The sequence below is a fragment of the Kryptolebias marmoratus genome, linkage group LG11, assembly GCF_001649575.2.
Source record: "Kryptolebias marmoratus isolate JLee-2015 linkage group LG11, ASM164957v2, whole genome shotgun sequence".
NCBI lineage: Eukaryota > Metazoa > Chordata > Actinopteri > Cyprinodontiformes > Rivulidae > Kryptolebias > Kryptolebias marmoratus.
This window is the reverse complement of record NC_051440.1, coordinates 26,872,273-26,887,004: the sequence shown is the minus strand read 5'-3', so window position 1 is coordinate 26,887,004 and position 14,732 is coordinate 26,872,273. Positions and strand designations below refer to the sequence as shown.

At 46.0% G+C, this 14,732-nt stretch overlaps 1 protein-coding gene across 1 annotated transcript in view; it reads right to left on the bottom strand.

The window, feature by feature from the left end:
• Positions 1-7,027, bottom strand: part of phf21ab (PHD finger protein 21Ab) — a 30,348-nt gene extending 23,321 nt beyond the window's left edge. The window contains exons 1-8 of the mRNA XM_037978291.1: positions 6,677-7,027; positions 4,028-4,067; positions 3,761-3,812; positions 3,481-3,570; positions 3,007-3,039; positions 2,858-2,923; positions 736-888; positions 288-524 (exon numbers count right to left, since the gene is read on the bottom strand). Coding sequence (XP_037834219.1) covers positions 288-524; positions 736-888; positions 2,858-2,923; positions 3,007-3,039; positions 3,481-3,570; positions 3,761-3,802 — 621 coding nt within the window. The 5' untranslated portion in view covers positions 3,803-3,812; positions 4,028-4,067; positions 6,677-7,027. The remainder of the gene's footprint in view (positions 1-287; positions 525-735; positions 889-2,857; positions 2,924-3,006; positions 3,040-3,480; positions 3,571-3,760; positions 3,813-4,027; positions 4,068-6,676) is intronic.
• Positions 7,028-14,732: the final 7,705 nt, after the last annotated feature.

Genomic DNA, 14,732 nt, shown 5'->3' with positions numbered 1-14,732 from the left:
TGACTGATCTCAGGCCTGACCTTTGACCCTCAGACTGACTGATCTCAGGTGTGACCTTTGACCCTCAGGCCTGACCTTTGACCCTCAGACTGACTGATCTCAGGTGTGACCTTTGACCCTCAGGCCTGACCTTTGACCCTCAGACTGACTGACCCAGACAGACGACAGGAAACGTGGTTCACTCTGAGAGCCGCTGAAACAGCCACAGGTCAACGACAGCAGCTCTACACGCCACGACACAAACTGTGAGGCACATCGGAGGGCGGCGGCGACCGCGAGCGTCTTACCACCACGGCGTTCTTGGAGACCAGACGTAAGGGTTCTGGGCTCTGATTGGTCAGCTTGCTGGCCACCTGCAGGTTGATGGGGGCGTTCTGCGAGTCGGGTTTGGCGATAGCTGTGGTTACCATGGCGACGGCGGCCGGGCGCTGCGACAGGATGGCGCCGGGCAGGGCGGGCGTGGCGGCAGCTTTGAGCACCAGAGGTAGAGTCTTGGTGGTGAGAACCGGCGTGACCGTCAGCGTCTGATCAGAAAATAATCCAGGAAACGTCAACAAACGAGCAGCTGATCGACGTTTCCTTTAATCAACAAACTGCTTCAGTTTGAGAGGTTTTAATCGTTAACGCGTCACAGGAAGTTTAATCTTTAAAGCTTTGAGGCGCCGTCGTTCTGTGAGGAAGAAAAGCAGAAAGATGTGAGCGTCTGACCTGTGACCTGTGTGTGAACCCGCCCACCTGCTGCAGTCCTCCAGGTATCTGCTGGCTCTGCAGCAGGCTGGCCGGCTTGGTGTCGCCCCCTGCAGGAGGAGTCTGGACCTGCAGCTGCAGCTTGGCCTCGGGCTCCTGCTTCACCAGCAGCTCCTTCCTCAGCTGCTCCACCACCTTTTTCTGAAACACAAACAAACATTATTCTTCTCAGGTCAAACCTCCGGCTCACAGAGAGGAACTCAACGTTTACATCTTTCTGAGCTTTATTCTGAATGTTAGAAGCTCAGAGCTTTAATCACATTTATTTAATGTTATAATAGTTTAAGGTTAACTCTGGTGGATCTGCAGCCATGTTTCTGAAATAAACTAAGGACGACTCTCAGCTACTACCACACCAAACAGTTGTTTCTGTGTTAGCCACTGGCTGAGGCGGCCATCTTGACGCGGGTTTCATTCCAACCTGTCTGCTTGTTCCTGATGAAACTGAGACACAAACAGCAAAACGCAGGATTTAACCGCAAGATCAGAACCGTTTTATGGCTAACTGTTTGTCTCTGATTGATTCTTAGATGACGTTTCATGAAGAACGAGCCGAGGAGACGTTTTAGGAGCCATAAGACGGCGGTTTCTGAAAATAAGCTGCAGAGAGACAAAAATCAGGAAACACCGCCTCTAACCTTCGACTCCTCGCCGTCTTCTTCTTCTTCTTGTGTTTACGTTCCAGCTGGGAGCTTTAGGCTCGCCTTTCTAAACATGGAGCCAAGTTTACCACGACACGAGAGGCATCAACTCAGGAAAACAAATAAAATAATAAATCATGAATCTTTATTCCCTGAAACTAAAAGACTTTTTATTCTGGGAAACAAACTATCCTCTGAAAACAGGAAACTATATTAATTAAAAACAAAAACGGCAGTTAATGAGATGTTAATGAGTTAATGAGCCTGTTTTCTGCATCTTTCTGTCAGAACAGAATCATCTTTAAGGTAAAACAGGAAGCGGCGGCAGCGGCAGAAATCTGACGTCTGAATTCACAATCGGAGGATGAAGCCCATCTGCTGCTTAGCAACAGCGGCTCTCCATCAGCAACTTAAAGCAGCCAAACACAATCAGAAGAAAGAGAAGCGACCCTCCTTTCAAACACTCCGACACCCGAATCTGAGCATCGGGCTGAGAAGACCTCGACTTTCACCTCCAAGGATCTGAAATCCTTGTGAGAAGCAGCAGATCACACAACATGAATCAGCAGAAGAACAAACAATAAAACCTGCGGGGAGCGGATAAAAATAGAAACTGGTTGGAAATAGAACCGAGACTAAAAAACAAAAAACAATAAAGACGACTTCTGTGAAACCTTCAGTTTCTGTAAAACAGACGATCAAAGAAAAAAATCTGCTTTTACTTCACAGAAAAAAAGAAAATAAACAAAAAACATTTTTCCTTCAGGTGGGTTTAAATTTAGAATTTTGTTGTTTTAAACATAATTTCTCTGAGCTCTCCGGTTGTTTCAGGGTTTAAAGTTTGTCCGATCTCGTCTGGTTTTATTCTTTTACTGAACATTAATTATTACGTGTTTTCTGACGGTTTTAATGTTTAATAACTTTATCCTCTCCAGCAGTTTAGGTGTTAAATTTCTCTGCTTTGTTTTTGTAGTTTTAGTTTCTTAATTTCCCCTGAACTCTTTAGTTCTTTCTTTTTTATTGTCTCCAAGTTTTGTTAGATTTCATGATGTTAAACTTTTTATTGGACTTTATTTTAATTTTTTTTATTTCTGACCTGAGTTATTATTACTACTCTCAAAAGCTTCAAAATGATAGTTTGTTGAAATTTGATGATTTTAACTCGTTTGTTGTTGGTCTGCATCAGGAATTCAGCCGTATATTTTATTTTTAAATTAAATTAAAAGAGTTATGATATAAAAGATTACTTCTGCAGACATTAAAGGTAAATTATTCTGTATTTCAGTTACTTATTTTAAACATAAATCTGTGTTATTATAAATATATTCAGGTGTCTGACGACACTTTCTTTATAAGCTTTCTGTAGTTTTTGTTGTTTGGGTTCTCCGGGTTCTCCGGGCAGGAATCAGTTTCTGTGTTTGATGAACTCTGAGGACTCGAGCGCTCGTCTCCAGGAAGTCGTTCTCTACCTGCTTCTCGCTGAGCGCCGTGATCTTTGCTTGGAGCTCGTGGAGCTGCTTCTTCAGGTCTGCGTTCTGAAACAGAAAAACCGGTTAAATCCGAGCAGAACCGGACCAGAACCTCCGTGCAGGTGTGTGGAAACATCGGCTGGGTTTACCTGAGGGTCCTGCTTCATCTGAGCCACTAGTTTCTGCAGGAAGACAGAAAAACAGAAGTCAGAGCGCCACCTGCTGGTCAGAGCAGGAACTTCACCTGGTTTTAAATTAAGACTTTTTCTTAAATAAAACCACAAAGAAAGAAAAGAATTAAGACTTTTTCAGACATTAAAACAACTTTTAAAGAAAACAGCTTGTTTGGATCAGTTTTTATTTTAGTAAAAATGTTCTGGATTTTATAAAAAAGAAACTTTCTCCTCACTTTCAGACCCAGATCGGAAGTTTTTAAAACTACATTTTATTTCTTTATTTCTTTGTTTCTGTTCACCTAAAAGCAGCGTCTTTATTCCCATCCCGGTTCTGCTGGTTCTGACGGATCAGAACCAGCAGCTGTATGTGAACTTTTCAGGGACCGGGGACGCTTCAAAGATCTACACATCTGGTTCTAGTGGAGGCCCGTGGACCATCGGACCCACCTGATGGATCTGGATCTCCACCTTCAGAGCCTCCTGTAAGGTCTGTAGTTCCATCATGGATCCAGTCAGTCTGCCAGCCGATCGATCAGCCTGACACACACACACACACACACACACACACACACACACAGGTGTGAGCTGCGACCATATAAGGACTTCCTGTAAAGCTCAAACAGGAACCAGTTGGACCAGCAGAACCACTCCACCGTTCCAGCTGCACACAAGCAGAACATTCAGAGTTCTGGTTCTGTCAGTTCGGACCTTGGTTCTGGACGCTCACCTGAACACCGTCCCCAGTAGGAAAACCATCCAACTGAAGCATTAAAGAGGCGCTGAAACAAACAAACATCCGTTTATTATCAGAAACTTTTAATGTTTATTTGTTCAGAAACCTGCAGATTTATTTTATAAATTAAAGTTCGGCTCAGATTTTATTTTGAAGCCAGTTTGGACCTCCAGAACCGTCTTTAAATCATTTATTAAAAGTTTTTTGTCTTCAGTGATAAACAGTTAAAGATGTTGAATCAGAACCTCAAACAGAACTCACCACCTGGCTGTGGGACCGGACTCCACCCCTCTGAGCTGCCCTGTCAGAACAAACAAACACACCCGTTACAGCCTGCTGCACCTCTCACGGGCCCGGGTCTGGGTCTGGGCCCGGCTCCAGGTTCAGGTTCAGGTCTGAGCCTGGGTCTGAGTCCTGGTCCAGGTTCAGGTTCAGGTCTGAGCCCGGGCCTGGGTCTAAGCCTGGGTCCAGGTTCGGGTTCAGGTCTGAGTCTGAGTCTGGGTCTGGGCCCGGGTCTGGGTCTGAGCCTGGGTCCAGGTTCGGGTTCAGGTCTGAGCCTGGGTCTGAGTCCTGGTCCAGGTTCAGGTTCGGGTCTGAGTCTGGGTCTGGGTCTGAGCCTGGGTTCAGGTCCGGGTCTGGGTCTGAAGTCAGATCCAGGTCTGGGTCTGAGCCTGGGTCCAGGTTCGGGTCCAGGTCTGGGTCTGAGCCTGGGTTCAGGTCCGGGTCTGGGTCCGTGTCCAGGTTCAGGTTCAGGTCCAGGTCTTCAGAACCATCAGTCCGTCCCTCCTGACGGTCTGATGTTTCATCCAATAATTAAAAACTTTTAGTAAACACTAAATTATATTCCGGGTCAAACAAGAACCCCAGACTTCAGTCCAGAACCGAGACCCGGTCTGGGTTCTGGTCCAGGTGAAACACTGAAAGCTCTCAGAGCGTGTCGGGATGACTCTCAGCTACGACCTCGCCAGATTTTAGAGTTTGAAACGTCGGTTGGCTGCGGCGGCCATCTTGAATCAGCTGAGTTTAAAAGTGAATCGTTTGATTCGACGTAAATCCGATTATTTTGCTAACAGAGGCACAGAAACATGATCGCCTGCCAAGATAAACAGAAACAACTGATCAATTAAAACCTGAAAGTTTCCCAAAGAACTGGATTTATTACAGAATATTATTAAAGCAAAGTTTATCTTTTTGTTATTTGAAATTAAAATAACAAATAAAAACAATCTGCAACAAATCAGAACTTTTATTAAAGTTTCAATGTTCGGAGAAAAACTTAAAGAAAATAAATCTTTAATAATGAAGTACAGAGAAATAAATAAATACTTCAAGAAAACAAAAAGAAACCAGTTTGTTCAAAATTAAATCAAATAAAAGCTTTAAAGGAATGTAAAACAGCTGAAATCCTCTTTAATTTATGATCAGTTTAAGTTATTGTTTTATAAAGTTAAGGATCTATTTTATCTTTACGTTTTATATTTACTCTTTTTGTTTTTAATTCTTTCAGGTAAATTTTATTTGATGAGTTTTTAGAGACTAAAACTGAACTTTTATTTGAAAACATTTACTTTTAAAAACGACACAATTCACTTTATTTATATTTTATGATTACATCGAAGATAAACTTCAATATTCAACAAGATAAAACTTTATTTAAACATCTGATTGTCAACAGAAGCAGATTTTTCTGAAAGCCTCAGTGAGACCGGCGGGCGATCATGTAACCATATGTCTGTCAGCAGAATATATCAAAGATGTTTTTTATTAAACTCTCCTAAAAAATAAAAACTAACTTCCAGAGACAGCCCAAGTCAAGATGGCCGCCGCAGCTACAGGAGTGGTAGTAGCTGAGCTTTCCTTCCTGTTAATAAACTCAGATTATTATTTATTGTTTCAGGACGACTCTCAGCTACTACCAGCTGACTCATTAGCTGTGGCGGCCATCTTTAATCAGCTGCAGATGAGAGGAGATATTTTGCTAACCGGAAGTTTCAGTTCTTGTTATTAAAAATCAATCATCCAGGTGAGGCAGGAAGTTTCCCTCTGATTGGATGATATTAATTGTTCTTTGCTCCTCGGACTCAGGTGAGTTCAACTCTCTGAATGCGTGGCCGTCGGGCGGACCGCGGGGAGCACACCGAACCGAACCGGGCTTAATTGGGCTAATTGCTCCCCGGGTGGGACGTGAAGTTTTGGGGGTAAAACTTGGCGAAGCCGCCGCTGCAGAGGCCCGAAAGAAAAACAAGTTAAAATGGAGGTTTCAGGCTGAAGTGCTCCAAACTGTGTGTTTGTTTTATAACCGCTTTATTAAGCAGCTATAACCGTCCGGAGCTCCGCCGGGGCGGGAGAGCCCGCTTCCGGCCGCCGGGGCCAACGCGCTCCTCTCGGGGGGCATTTCCGTGGTTTAGTCGGTGTTTGCGGCTGAAAACGGATCGTCGCATCGCTCCGACCCGAACAAGTGGAGAGCGTTAGCCGCTAATGCTAACCGTCCTGCTAGCTGCCCGGGCTAAGGCGCCAGCAGGCGGATAACTTCCAGCCAGGAGCCGCCGGGAGCCCTCCGGAGGAGGCGCGGAGGGGGCGAACACGGCGGGGAGGAGGACGGAGGAGAAGGGGAGCAGAGCCCGCAGACGCCATCTTTTCTAAAAACCAGCCCTCGGCGGACGGAGGGAGCAGGCGTCGGTGGCTCCAAGTTCTGTCGGCCCCTTGTCCTCCACAACTCCGAGAATAAGAAACACACCGCGGCTACACACACACAACAAACACCCGGACAGCACGCCGCCCGCCGGCTCACACACCTGCCCGCACACCCCCGCCGACCCGCGGGCACGGCCAGCGAGCAGCGGCCGCCGCAACTTCCACAGCAGACTAAATTAAAGTTACGAGATTAAAAAAAGCCCAATGTGCACTTACTCAGCAGCAGTCCTCCTCCAGATTAATTAAATATATATGTCCTAGGTGCCGATCCACGGTTGGAGAACCGCGCAGCGACAGTCCGGCCGCCTCCTGCCCGCACAGCTGCACTTTGTTGCCGTATTTTAGGCGGAGTTTTAGTAAAAAATGTGTAAAAACACAGAAACTGAAGCTACAAAACAAGAAGAACTCTTCTTCAATCTCATTCAGCTCAGCCTCATCACAACACGGATCCCTGCGCCGCCGAGCTGGAGGAAGGGGGCACAAAAACTACTCCCCCCGCCACCGAACGGCCGCCTTCCCGCCGCGGGGGGCTCGATGTTCGCTCCCGCCGCCGGTAAAGTTCGTTAAATCGGGCCGATGAGCGGGGCGAGGCGGCGGGAACGGCTGTTCGACGGGCGGACTACTTTTTGTGTCGGTGCGGCGAATTTATTTCACTTTGCCTAAGGAACGGCGGTGCTGCGACTCCCATTGCCTAGGGAAAAAACCCGGATGTTAACTGAGTGAAACTCTACGGAGAGAAAGTCCTCACACACACACACACACGCGCGCACACACACACACACACACACCGTGGAGTTGTGTTGTTGTTGTGGAGCCTCCGGACCGTTTGTGGAGGAAGAGGACAGGCCTTTTTATTTTTATTTTCTGTTTTTAACCAGATTACTGGAAAGAGCGAGAATGAGTTTATTTTTATTAATAAACAATAAAAAGAGTTTCAGTTTCAGTCTTTATTTTTCTTATATTTGTGGGAAAAGCTGCTCAACAGTTTTTGGTAAAAGACACAATTAATAAACATAAACTAAAACATCTCACCTTCAGTTATTTTCAGTTTCAAGAACAAACCTTCATCTTCCATCACAGCCGCTCCTCTTATCTCGTTTAAATTATCATTTTTGTTTTGGCTTTTCTGGATTTAAATCTCGTTTCCTTCGGCTGATGAAGAAGAACCTGAGATGTTTTCAGTCAAACTGACTTAAGTGAAATTAAATTAAAAAAGAATCACAGTTAGTTTTTTTTATGAGCGCAGTCGCTGCAGATCCAACAAGATTTTAAAAATCCTTCCTTCTTTTAGACTCACAGACAAAAAAGATGATAAAATGTAATTAATTAAGATTAGTTGGATATCCAGAAAAAAAACAGAAAACATTTGAGACCAAAACTGAATCAGAAAATGACTAAAATGTGTTTATTTGTGTCTTCATACACAACAACAAAAAGCTTTGGTGTCAGGAGCTGCCTGCTACGTCTTCAACTCCTGCAGAGGTTTTTATTTTTATTTTTTATTTATTTTTTATTCTGCAGGGACTGGAAGCAGCCACCAGAGGGAAGCATCACACTGATCTGCACATCCGGACTTCCTGTCTGCTGTCAGGTTCTGTCTGTGGACAAAAACATTTAAAATAAAACCTGAATATCAGATTTCTCCAGCAGTTGTTTCTGGATCCACTTCAGTAATTTATTCAAATTTTAACATCTAAATAAAGATAAATTAATTAGAATACAAATATTTTTGCAGAATGTCTGATTCAAAAACTCTTAGTTAGTTATTGTTCAGCTGCTTGCTGTAAATGTGTTTAAATATTTATTTTTTAAAGTCGCTGTGTCGCAGGAAGTTAAATTACTGAAAAGGTAAACTGACAAACTGACTGACATGTTTGATAATTAAAATAAATCAATATTTTATTTTTAAAAATTTGCATGCTAATTAAAATGAAATTAGTTAAATGAATGTTTCTTATTGTGGTTCTAAAGAGCCTCATGTGGCCCCAGAACCACAGGTTGAAGAGCTCTGGAGCTGGAGAGATGGATGGATGGATGGATGGATGGATGGATGGATGGATGGTTGGATGATGATGGATGGAGGATGGATGGAGGATGGATGGATGATGAATGGATGGATGATGAATGGATGGATGGATGGATGGATGGATGGATGATGGCTGGATGGATGGATGGATGATGAATGGATGGATGGAGGATGGATGGATGGATGGATGGATGGAGGATGGATGGAGGATGGATGGATGGATGATGGATGCAGAAGTATTCACCCCTTTGAAGCTCCGCCCATCCCCTTAGCTCCACAGAATCAGTCGGATCAGAAGCAGGTGAGTCAGGTGACTCAGGTGAGTCAGGTGAGCTCGGAACACTCCCACCTGTTCCAACAGAACCACGTCTGCTTCAGATCCGCCGCCTCTCATCCTACAGTGAAGTACGGCGGTGGCAGCATCATGCTGTGGGGATGTTTTCCTTCAGCAGGGACTGGGTCAGAGCTGAAGAACAGTCATAAAAAAGGACCAATCAGGAGGCTCGATGGTGTGACTGACCAACCAATCAGAGAGCAGCTCATCCATCATGTGATAACCTCATTAATCTTCATCATCTGCTGTCTCTGAACTCGTTAAACGGATCATCTTCAAAAACCAAACAGGAGACCCGGTCCTGGTTCTGGTTCTGGTTCTGTCCTGACAGCTTGAACTGGATCAGACACATTTTATTTTCTCTGAGTTTCTTTACTTTTCTTTCATGCAAGACAGAATAAATTTATCAGATTTATTTCATATTTGAATCTGTCTGCAGCATAAAGAACCGGTTCCAGTTCCAGGTTTTTCTCGATGTTCTGAGCTGAGCTGATGAAGGATGACTCCCAGGAATCCACTCAAGATACAAAAAAATAAATAAAAGGTTTGAAAATTTAAAATATCAACAAAAACACAAACAGCTAAAATCCACCGACGAGTCCAGAGACAAATAAACAGACAAACAATTCATGAAGGGACCAGAACAGAACCCAAACCCACCAGAACAGAACCACTGATCCACCAGAACAGAACCCAAACCCACCAGAACAGAACCACTGATCCACCAGAACAGAACCCAAACCAACCAGAACAGAACCCAAACTGTAACGATCTAAAAGATTAAAACTGGATCATTTTAAGGTGAACAGAAACAGGAAGCTGTGAGGATGAAGATGTACCTGATGATGATGATGCTCACCGCTGCAGTGCATGCTGGGAAACCCTTCTGATGACAGAACAGCAGCTCGGCTACTTTTAGCAGCTAAAGCTGGACAGGAAGTCCACCTGCATCCAACCGGCAGGACAGGAAGTCCACCTGCATCCAACCGGCAGGACAGGAAGTCCACCTGCATCCAACCGGCAGGACAGGAAGTCCACCTGCATCCAACCGGCAGGACAGGAAGTCCACCTGCATCCAACCGGCAGGACAGGAAGTCCACCTGCATCCAACCGGCAGGACAGGAAGTCCACCTGCATCCAACCGGCAGGACAGGAAGTCCACCTGCATCCAACCGGCAGGACAGGAAGTCCACCTGCATCCAACCGGCAGGACAGGAAGTCCACCTGCATCCAACCGGCAGGACAGGAAGTCCACCTGCATCCAACCGGCAGGACAGGAAGTCCACCTGCATCCAACCGGCAGGACAGGAAGTCCACCTGCATCCAACCGGCAGGACAGGAAGTCCACCTGCATCCAACCGGCAGGACAGGAAGTCCACCTGCATCCAACCGGCAGGACAGGAAGTCCACCTGCATCCAACCGGCAGGACAGGAAGTCCACCTGCATCCAACCGGCAGGACAGGAAGTCCACCTGCATCCAACCGGCAGGACAGGAAGTCCACCTGCATCCAACCGGCAGGACAGGAAGTCCACCTGCATCCAACCGGCAGGACAGGAAGTCCACCTGCATCCAACCGGCAGGACAGGAAGTCCACCTGCATCCAACCGGCAGGACAGGAAGTCCACCTGCATCCAACCGGCAGGACAGGAAGTCCACCTGCATCCAACCGGCAGGACNNATCCATCCATCATCCATCCATCCATCCATCCATCCATCCATCCATTCATCCATCCATTCATCCATCCATCCATCCATCATCCATCCATCCATCCATCCATCCATCCATCCATCCATCCATCCATCCATCCATCCATCCATCCATCCATCCTCAGATTATGAGGAGTTTGTTTTGGTAGATTCTGGCCCAGCGGAGAACAGAAGAACCTTCAGGTTTCTCCAGCAGATGAACAGAATCTGAAAGTCTTTAAGAAAAGGAACACAACCTGATCCAGGACCTGATCCAGGACCCGATCCAGGACCTGATCCAGGACCTGATCCAGGACCTGATCGTTCAGTCTGTAAACAGGATCAGATAACCTCTGACCCGGTTCAGAACTTTGATGTTTCCCTTCAGAACCTGCAGCTCTGCGTGTTTCATTATGTTTAATGAAATTACTGCAGATCAAACAGTACTTTATTATGATACTGTTACAGGGACAGGTAATGAGATTACACCGGGCCTGTGTGTGTGTGTGTGTGTGTGTGTCAGGGCTGCTGCTGGACATCAGAACCCCCGCCCCCCCTGCAGAACAGAGGCTCTGATCCAACAGCACCAGGATGATGTGATTATGTGGGACGAGGCAGAGCGTCACCCTCGTTTGATCCTGACGAAATGGGACATCGGGTCTGCACCAGGACGGGTTCTACAGGACAGGACCAGGACATGCTGGAACATTATCCCTCCAGCTTCATTTACTTCAACACACAGATTACAGCCTTTAAGACGAGGACGTTTAGGACATTCAGACGAGCATCAAACTGAAGAGAAACAAAGTTCCTCACAGAAAAACTGAAGGAGCAGAACATCAAGTCCTCAGGGACAAAAACTTCAGTTGTGAAGCACGGCAGAGGAAGTGTCATGGTGAGGCTTGAATATTTGAAAGTAAGAAGATGAAGGGAAACCTGCGAACATCTGGAGTTAAAACGCCTGAACACCAGTCAGAAAATCTATCTATCTATCTATCTATCTATCTATCTATCTATCTATCTATCTATCTCTCTCTCTCTCTCTCTCTCTCTCTCTCTCTCTCTCTCTCTCTCTCTCTCTCTCTCTCTATCTGGAACCTGGCAGAACCTCATGGGTCAGGAATCACTTTGGAAACCTTCGTCACGTTCTACAGTCCTGATCCGATCCAGATCCTGAGGCGGCACCAACTTCTCAGAGCTCCATCTGGGTCGGCCCGTCGGGTCAGACGGGTCAGAATTCCAGAGCTTTGTTGGAAGAAATGGACCAAAGAGGGAAAAGGACTGTCAGCAACAAGTCCAAAGCCCGGTTCTGGGATGGTTCTGATGGTCTAAACTTGGATCACTCTGGTCCTGGTTCAGGGTTCTGCTGGTTCTGGTCCTGGTTCAGGGTTCTGCTGGTTCTGGTCCAGATGTTTCCCTGTAAATAAACCCAATGGTGATGCGTCGGTTTGTGAATTAATGACTTTCTTTCTTTTGTCTTCACAACCAGCAGAACCAGAACCTCCAGCAGAACCTGAACCCGGGCTCCGGGTGGTTCTGTCAGACTCGTTTTGGACCGAGACGTTTCCTCAAAGATAAAAATAACCTGAGAGTGAAAACCTGAATTATTTCCGATTAAAATAAGAGTTTATTTTATTAAACACGACGAGTTGTCAGCAGAGAAGATCATAAATCATTTTTCAGTTTTCTGCTGAATTTAATTAAAGTTTAAAGCTGTTTGGAATAAAGAAAATGTGAGAATCTGTTCTTTGTTTATATTTATGTTTATAGAAATCCAGCTGACCCGTCGAAAACAGACAGAACAGCACTTTAACAGTTCTTCCTCATTAATCTGCTTTTAGCTTTTAGCTGCTGCTCTGCTAATTTTAGCCTATGTTTGTCCTGCAGCTTTTAGCTTCTGTTCGGCTTGTTCAGCTCCAACACTTTAGCTGTTTGACTTCAGTGAAATCCTTCAGCTCTAAGCTGCCTTTTAGCAGAAAATTTGATTTTTTTTGATCAGCGAGCAGTTTGAGGACAAACCGACTCCTCGGCTCAGATTACCCAGCATGCACTTCAGCCGCACTCAGGGGGAGGTGTGTGGGAGCTGAGCGCTGCGTTCAGGTGAGCAGGTGAGACTCAAAGATGCTCCAGCTTCACCAGATAAAAGGTTCTGTTTGTGCCGAACGAGAAATAAAAATCTGAACAAACGTTTTCTTCACCTGAAGTTTCTGTGAACAAATAAATCAAAGGTTCCTTCGATGACACGGCGTTAAACTCACTGAATTTAAGAACCTGATTCAGACTGAAGGTTCTGCCTGAATCAGGTTCTGTTCCTGAGATTATTCTGAGGAGAACAACAACAAGAATCCATCTTTTCTTCACAGGCCTGAGTCTTCTTCTTCTTCTTTCAGTATTTTCCTTGTTTTGATCTCTGCTGCAGAAATCTGGACTCAGACATATCCGTGTAAATCCATGTCTTCATTCTGACCCTCCTTTTAAAGGAGGACTAAATGTTCCTGATGAACTCTGCGTCCTGACAGGACTTCAGAGGTCTTAAAGGTTCTGAAGGTCCTGATCCGAGGACTGATGTTTGTGAACTCTGGACGCAGGACGGGTTGGATTTGTCTCACATGTCTCTCATCTTTTTAAAGACAAACCTGCACGTCTGTTTTTAATTGGCTGTCAAAAATAACCCGCCTGGTCCTGATTCTGCAGTTCCTCCTCGGAGCAGGAGCCCAGGGGGATGGAGCCTCCACGTGCACGTGTTGAAGATGCGTGCGTGGGTCTGAGAGCGGCTGTGTGACCTGAGCTCTGCAGCAGCAGCAGCAGCAGCAGTGTGGGCTGGTTCACCATCTTTATGTAAAACATGTGGGAGGGCAGCAGAACCTGATCCATGTGAGTCCACCGCATGAAGCTTCACTCGGTTCTGCTCCACCTGAAACATCTGAAACCTGCAGAGAATAAACCTGAAACATCTGAAACCTGCAGAGAATAACCCTGAAACATCTGAAACACCTGAGGAGAATAAACCTGAAACATCTGAAACACCTGAGGAGAACAAACCTGAAACATCTGATGAAAATAAACCTGAAACTTCCTCTCTGAACACACTGAAAACCTCTGGGTTATTTTGCTAACTCGCAGGTTAAAGCTGGACCTGCCTGGACCAAATGAGCAAAGATACGACGATTAAAACAACTCGGAGGAAGATGTTTAACCTGGCTGGTTTAGTTTGGTTTCTTTAAACAGCGTTAGTTGATGCTAGCTGATGCTAACAGTAATTAGCACCAGTTAGCTAGCCCAGGTGGTGATTAACTAATAACTCAGACTTTTGGTTGTTCTTTTTAACTCAACTTTAGTAGCTCTTATTGGTCATATCGACCACATCCTTGGATGGAAAGTTTAACCCGTTTGTTGGGTTAAACCGATAACCTGCTGAGTTAAACTGGTCCAGATTTAACCCAGAGCTGGCCGGTACCCTGCCGGGTCAGCAGCTGTCTTTGAGAGTCCGTTACCCAGAGGGCATCAGGTGAGAACAGCAAGTCATGGCTGCTTCTGATTGGCTCAGATTTAGGGGTTCAGGTGAGGAGGCGGGATCTTCAGGTGTGAAACAAAGATGGCAGCAGGTTCTACCTGAGGCTTCGTCATGAAAGGAGAAAAGGTCTGAATGTCATCCTGACTCTGCGGTCAGATGACCTTCAGCCAATCAGAGGGTCAGCATCCAGGTGTTCCCGCTTCGAGCACCAACAGCTTTTAGAGCGTAGAAAGATAAAAACTGAAACTTTGGCTTTTAATTAACAGAAACCCAAACCAGAGTCTTTCTGCTGGAGGACAGGAGTCCATTTCCTCCTCAGCAGCTGCAGGGAGCCTGAAACACCAGCAGGTGGCACCTCTGCCCGCTCAGCCAATCAGAGGCCAGAGAGCGGGGCTGTGGGCGGGGCGAAGGAAGAAGAGAGAGAGAGGCTCGAGCTGAGATAAAAAGTCAAGAGAAAAGAGTAGAGGAGCCGAACAGAGGCACGAGACTCCACCGAGAGGACGAGGAGGAGCAACAGGTCGACAGCGAGGAAGAGGAGGAAGAGGAGGAAGAGGAGCTCCTTCTTCAGGTTCTCTGGGTTCTGTTGGTGGAAACTTCCTGGATCTGATCTGTTCTCAGAGCCCAGCAGAGGAGAGACGCTTCCTCAGGACGAGGAAGGAAGTGAGGAAGTGAGCCGCGGCCCTCCCCCCACCTCCCCCTGCTCCTCCTCC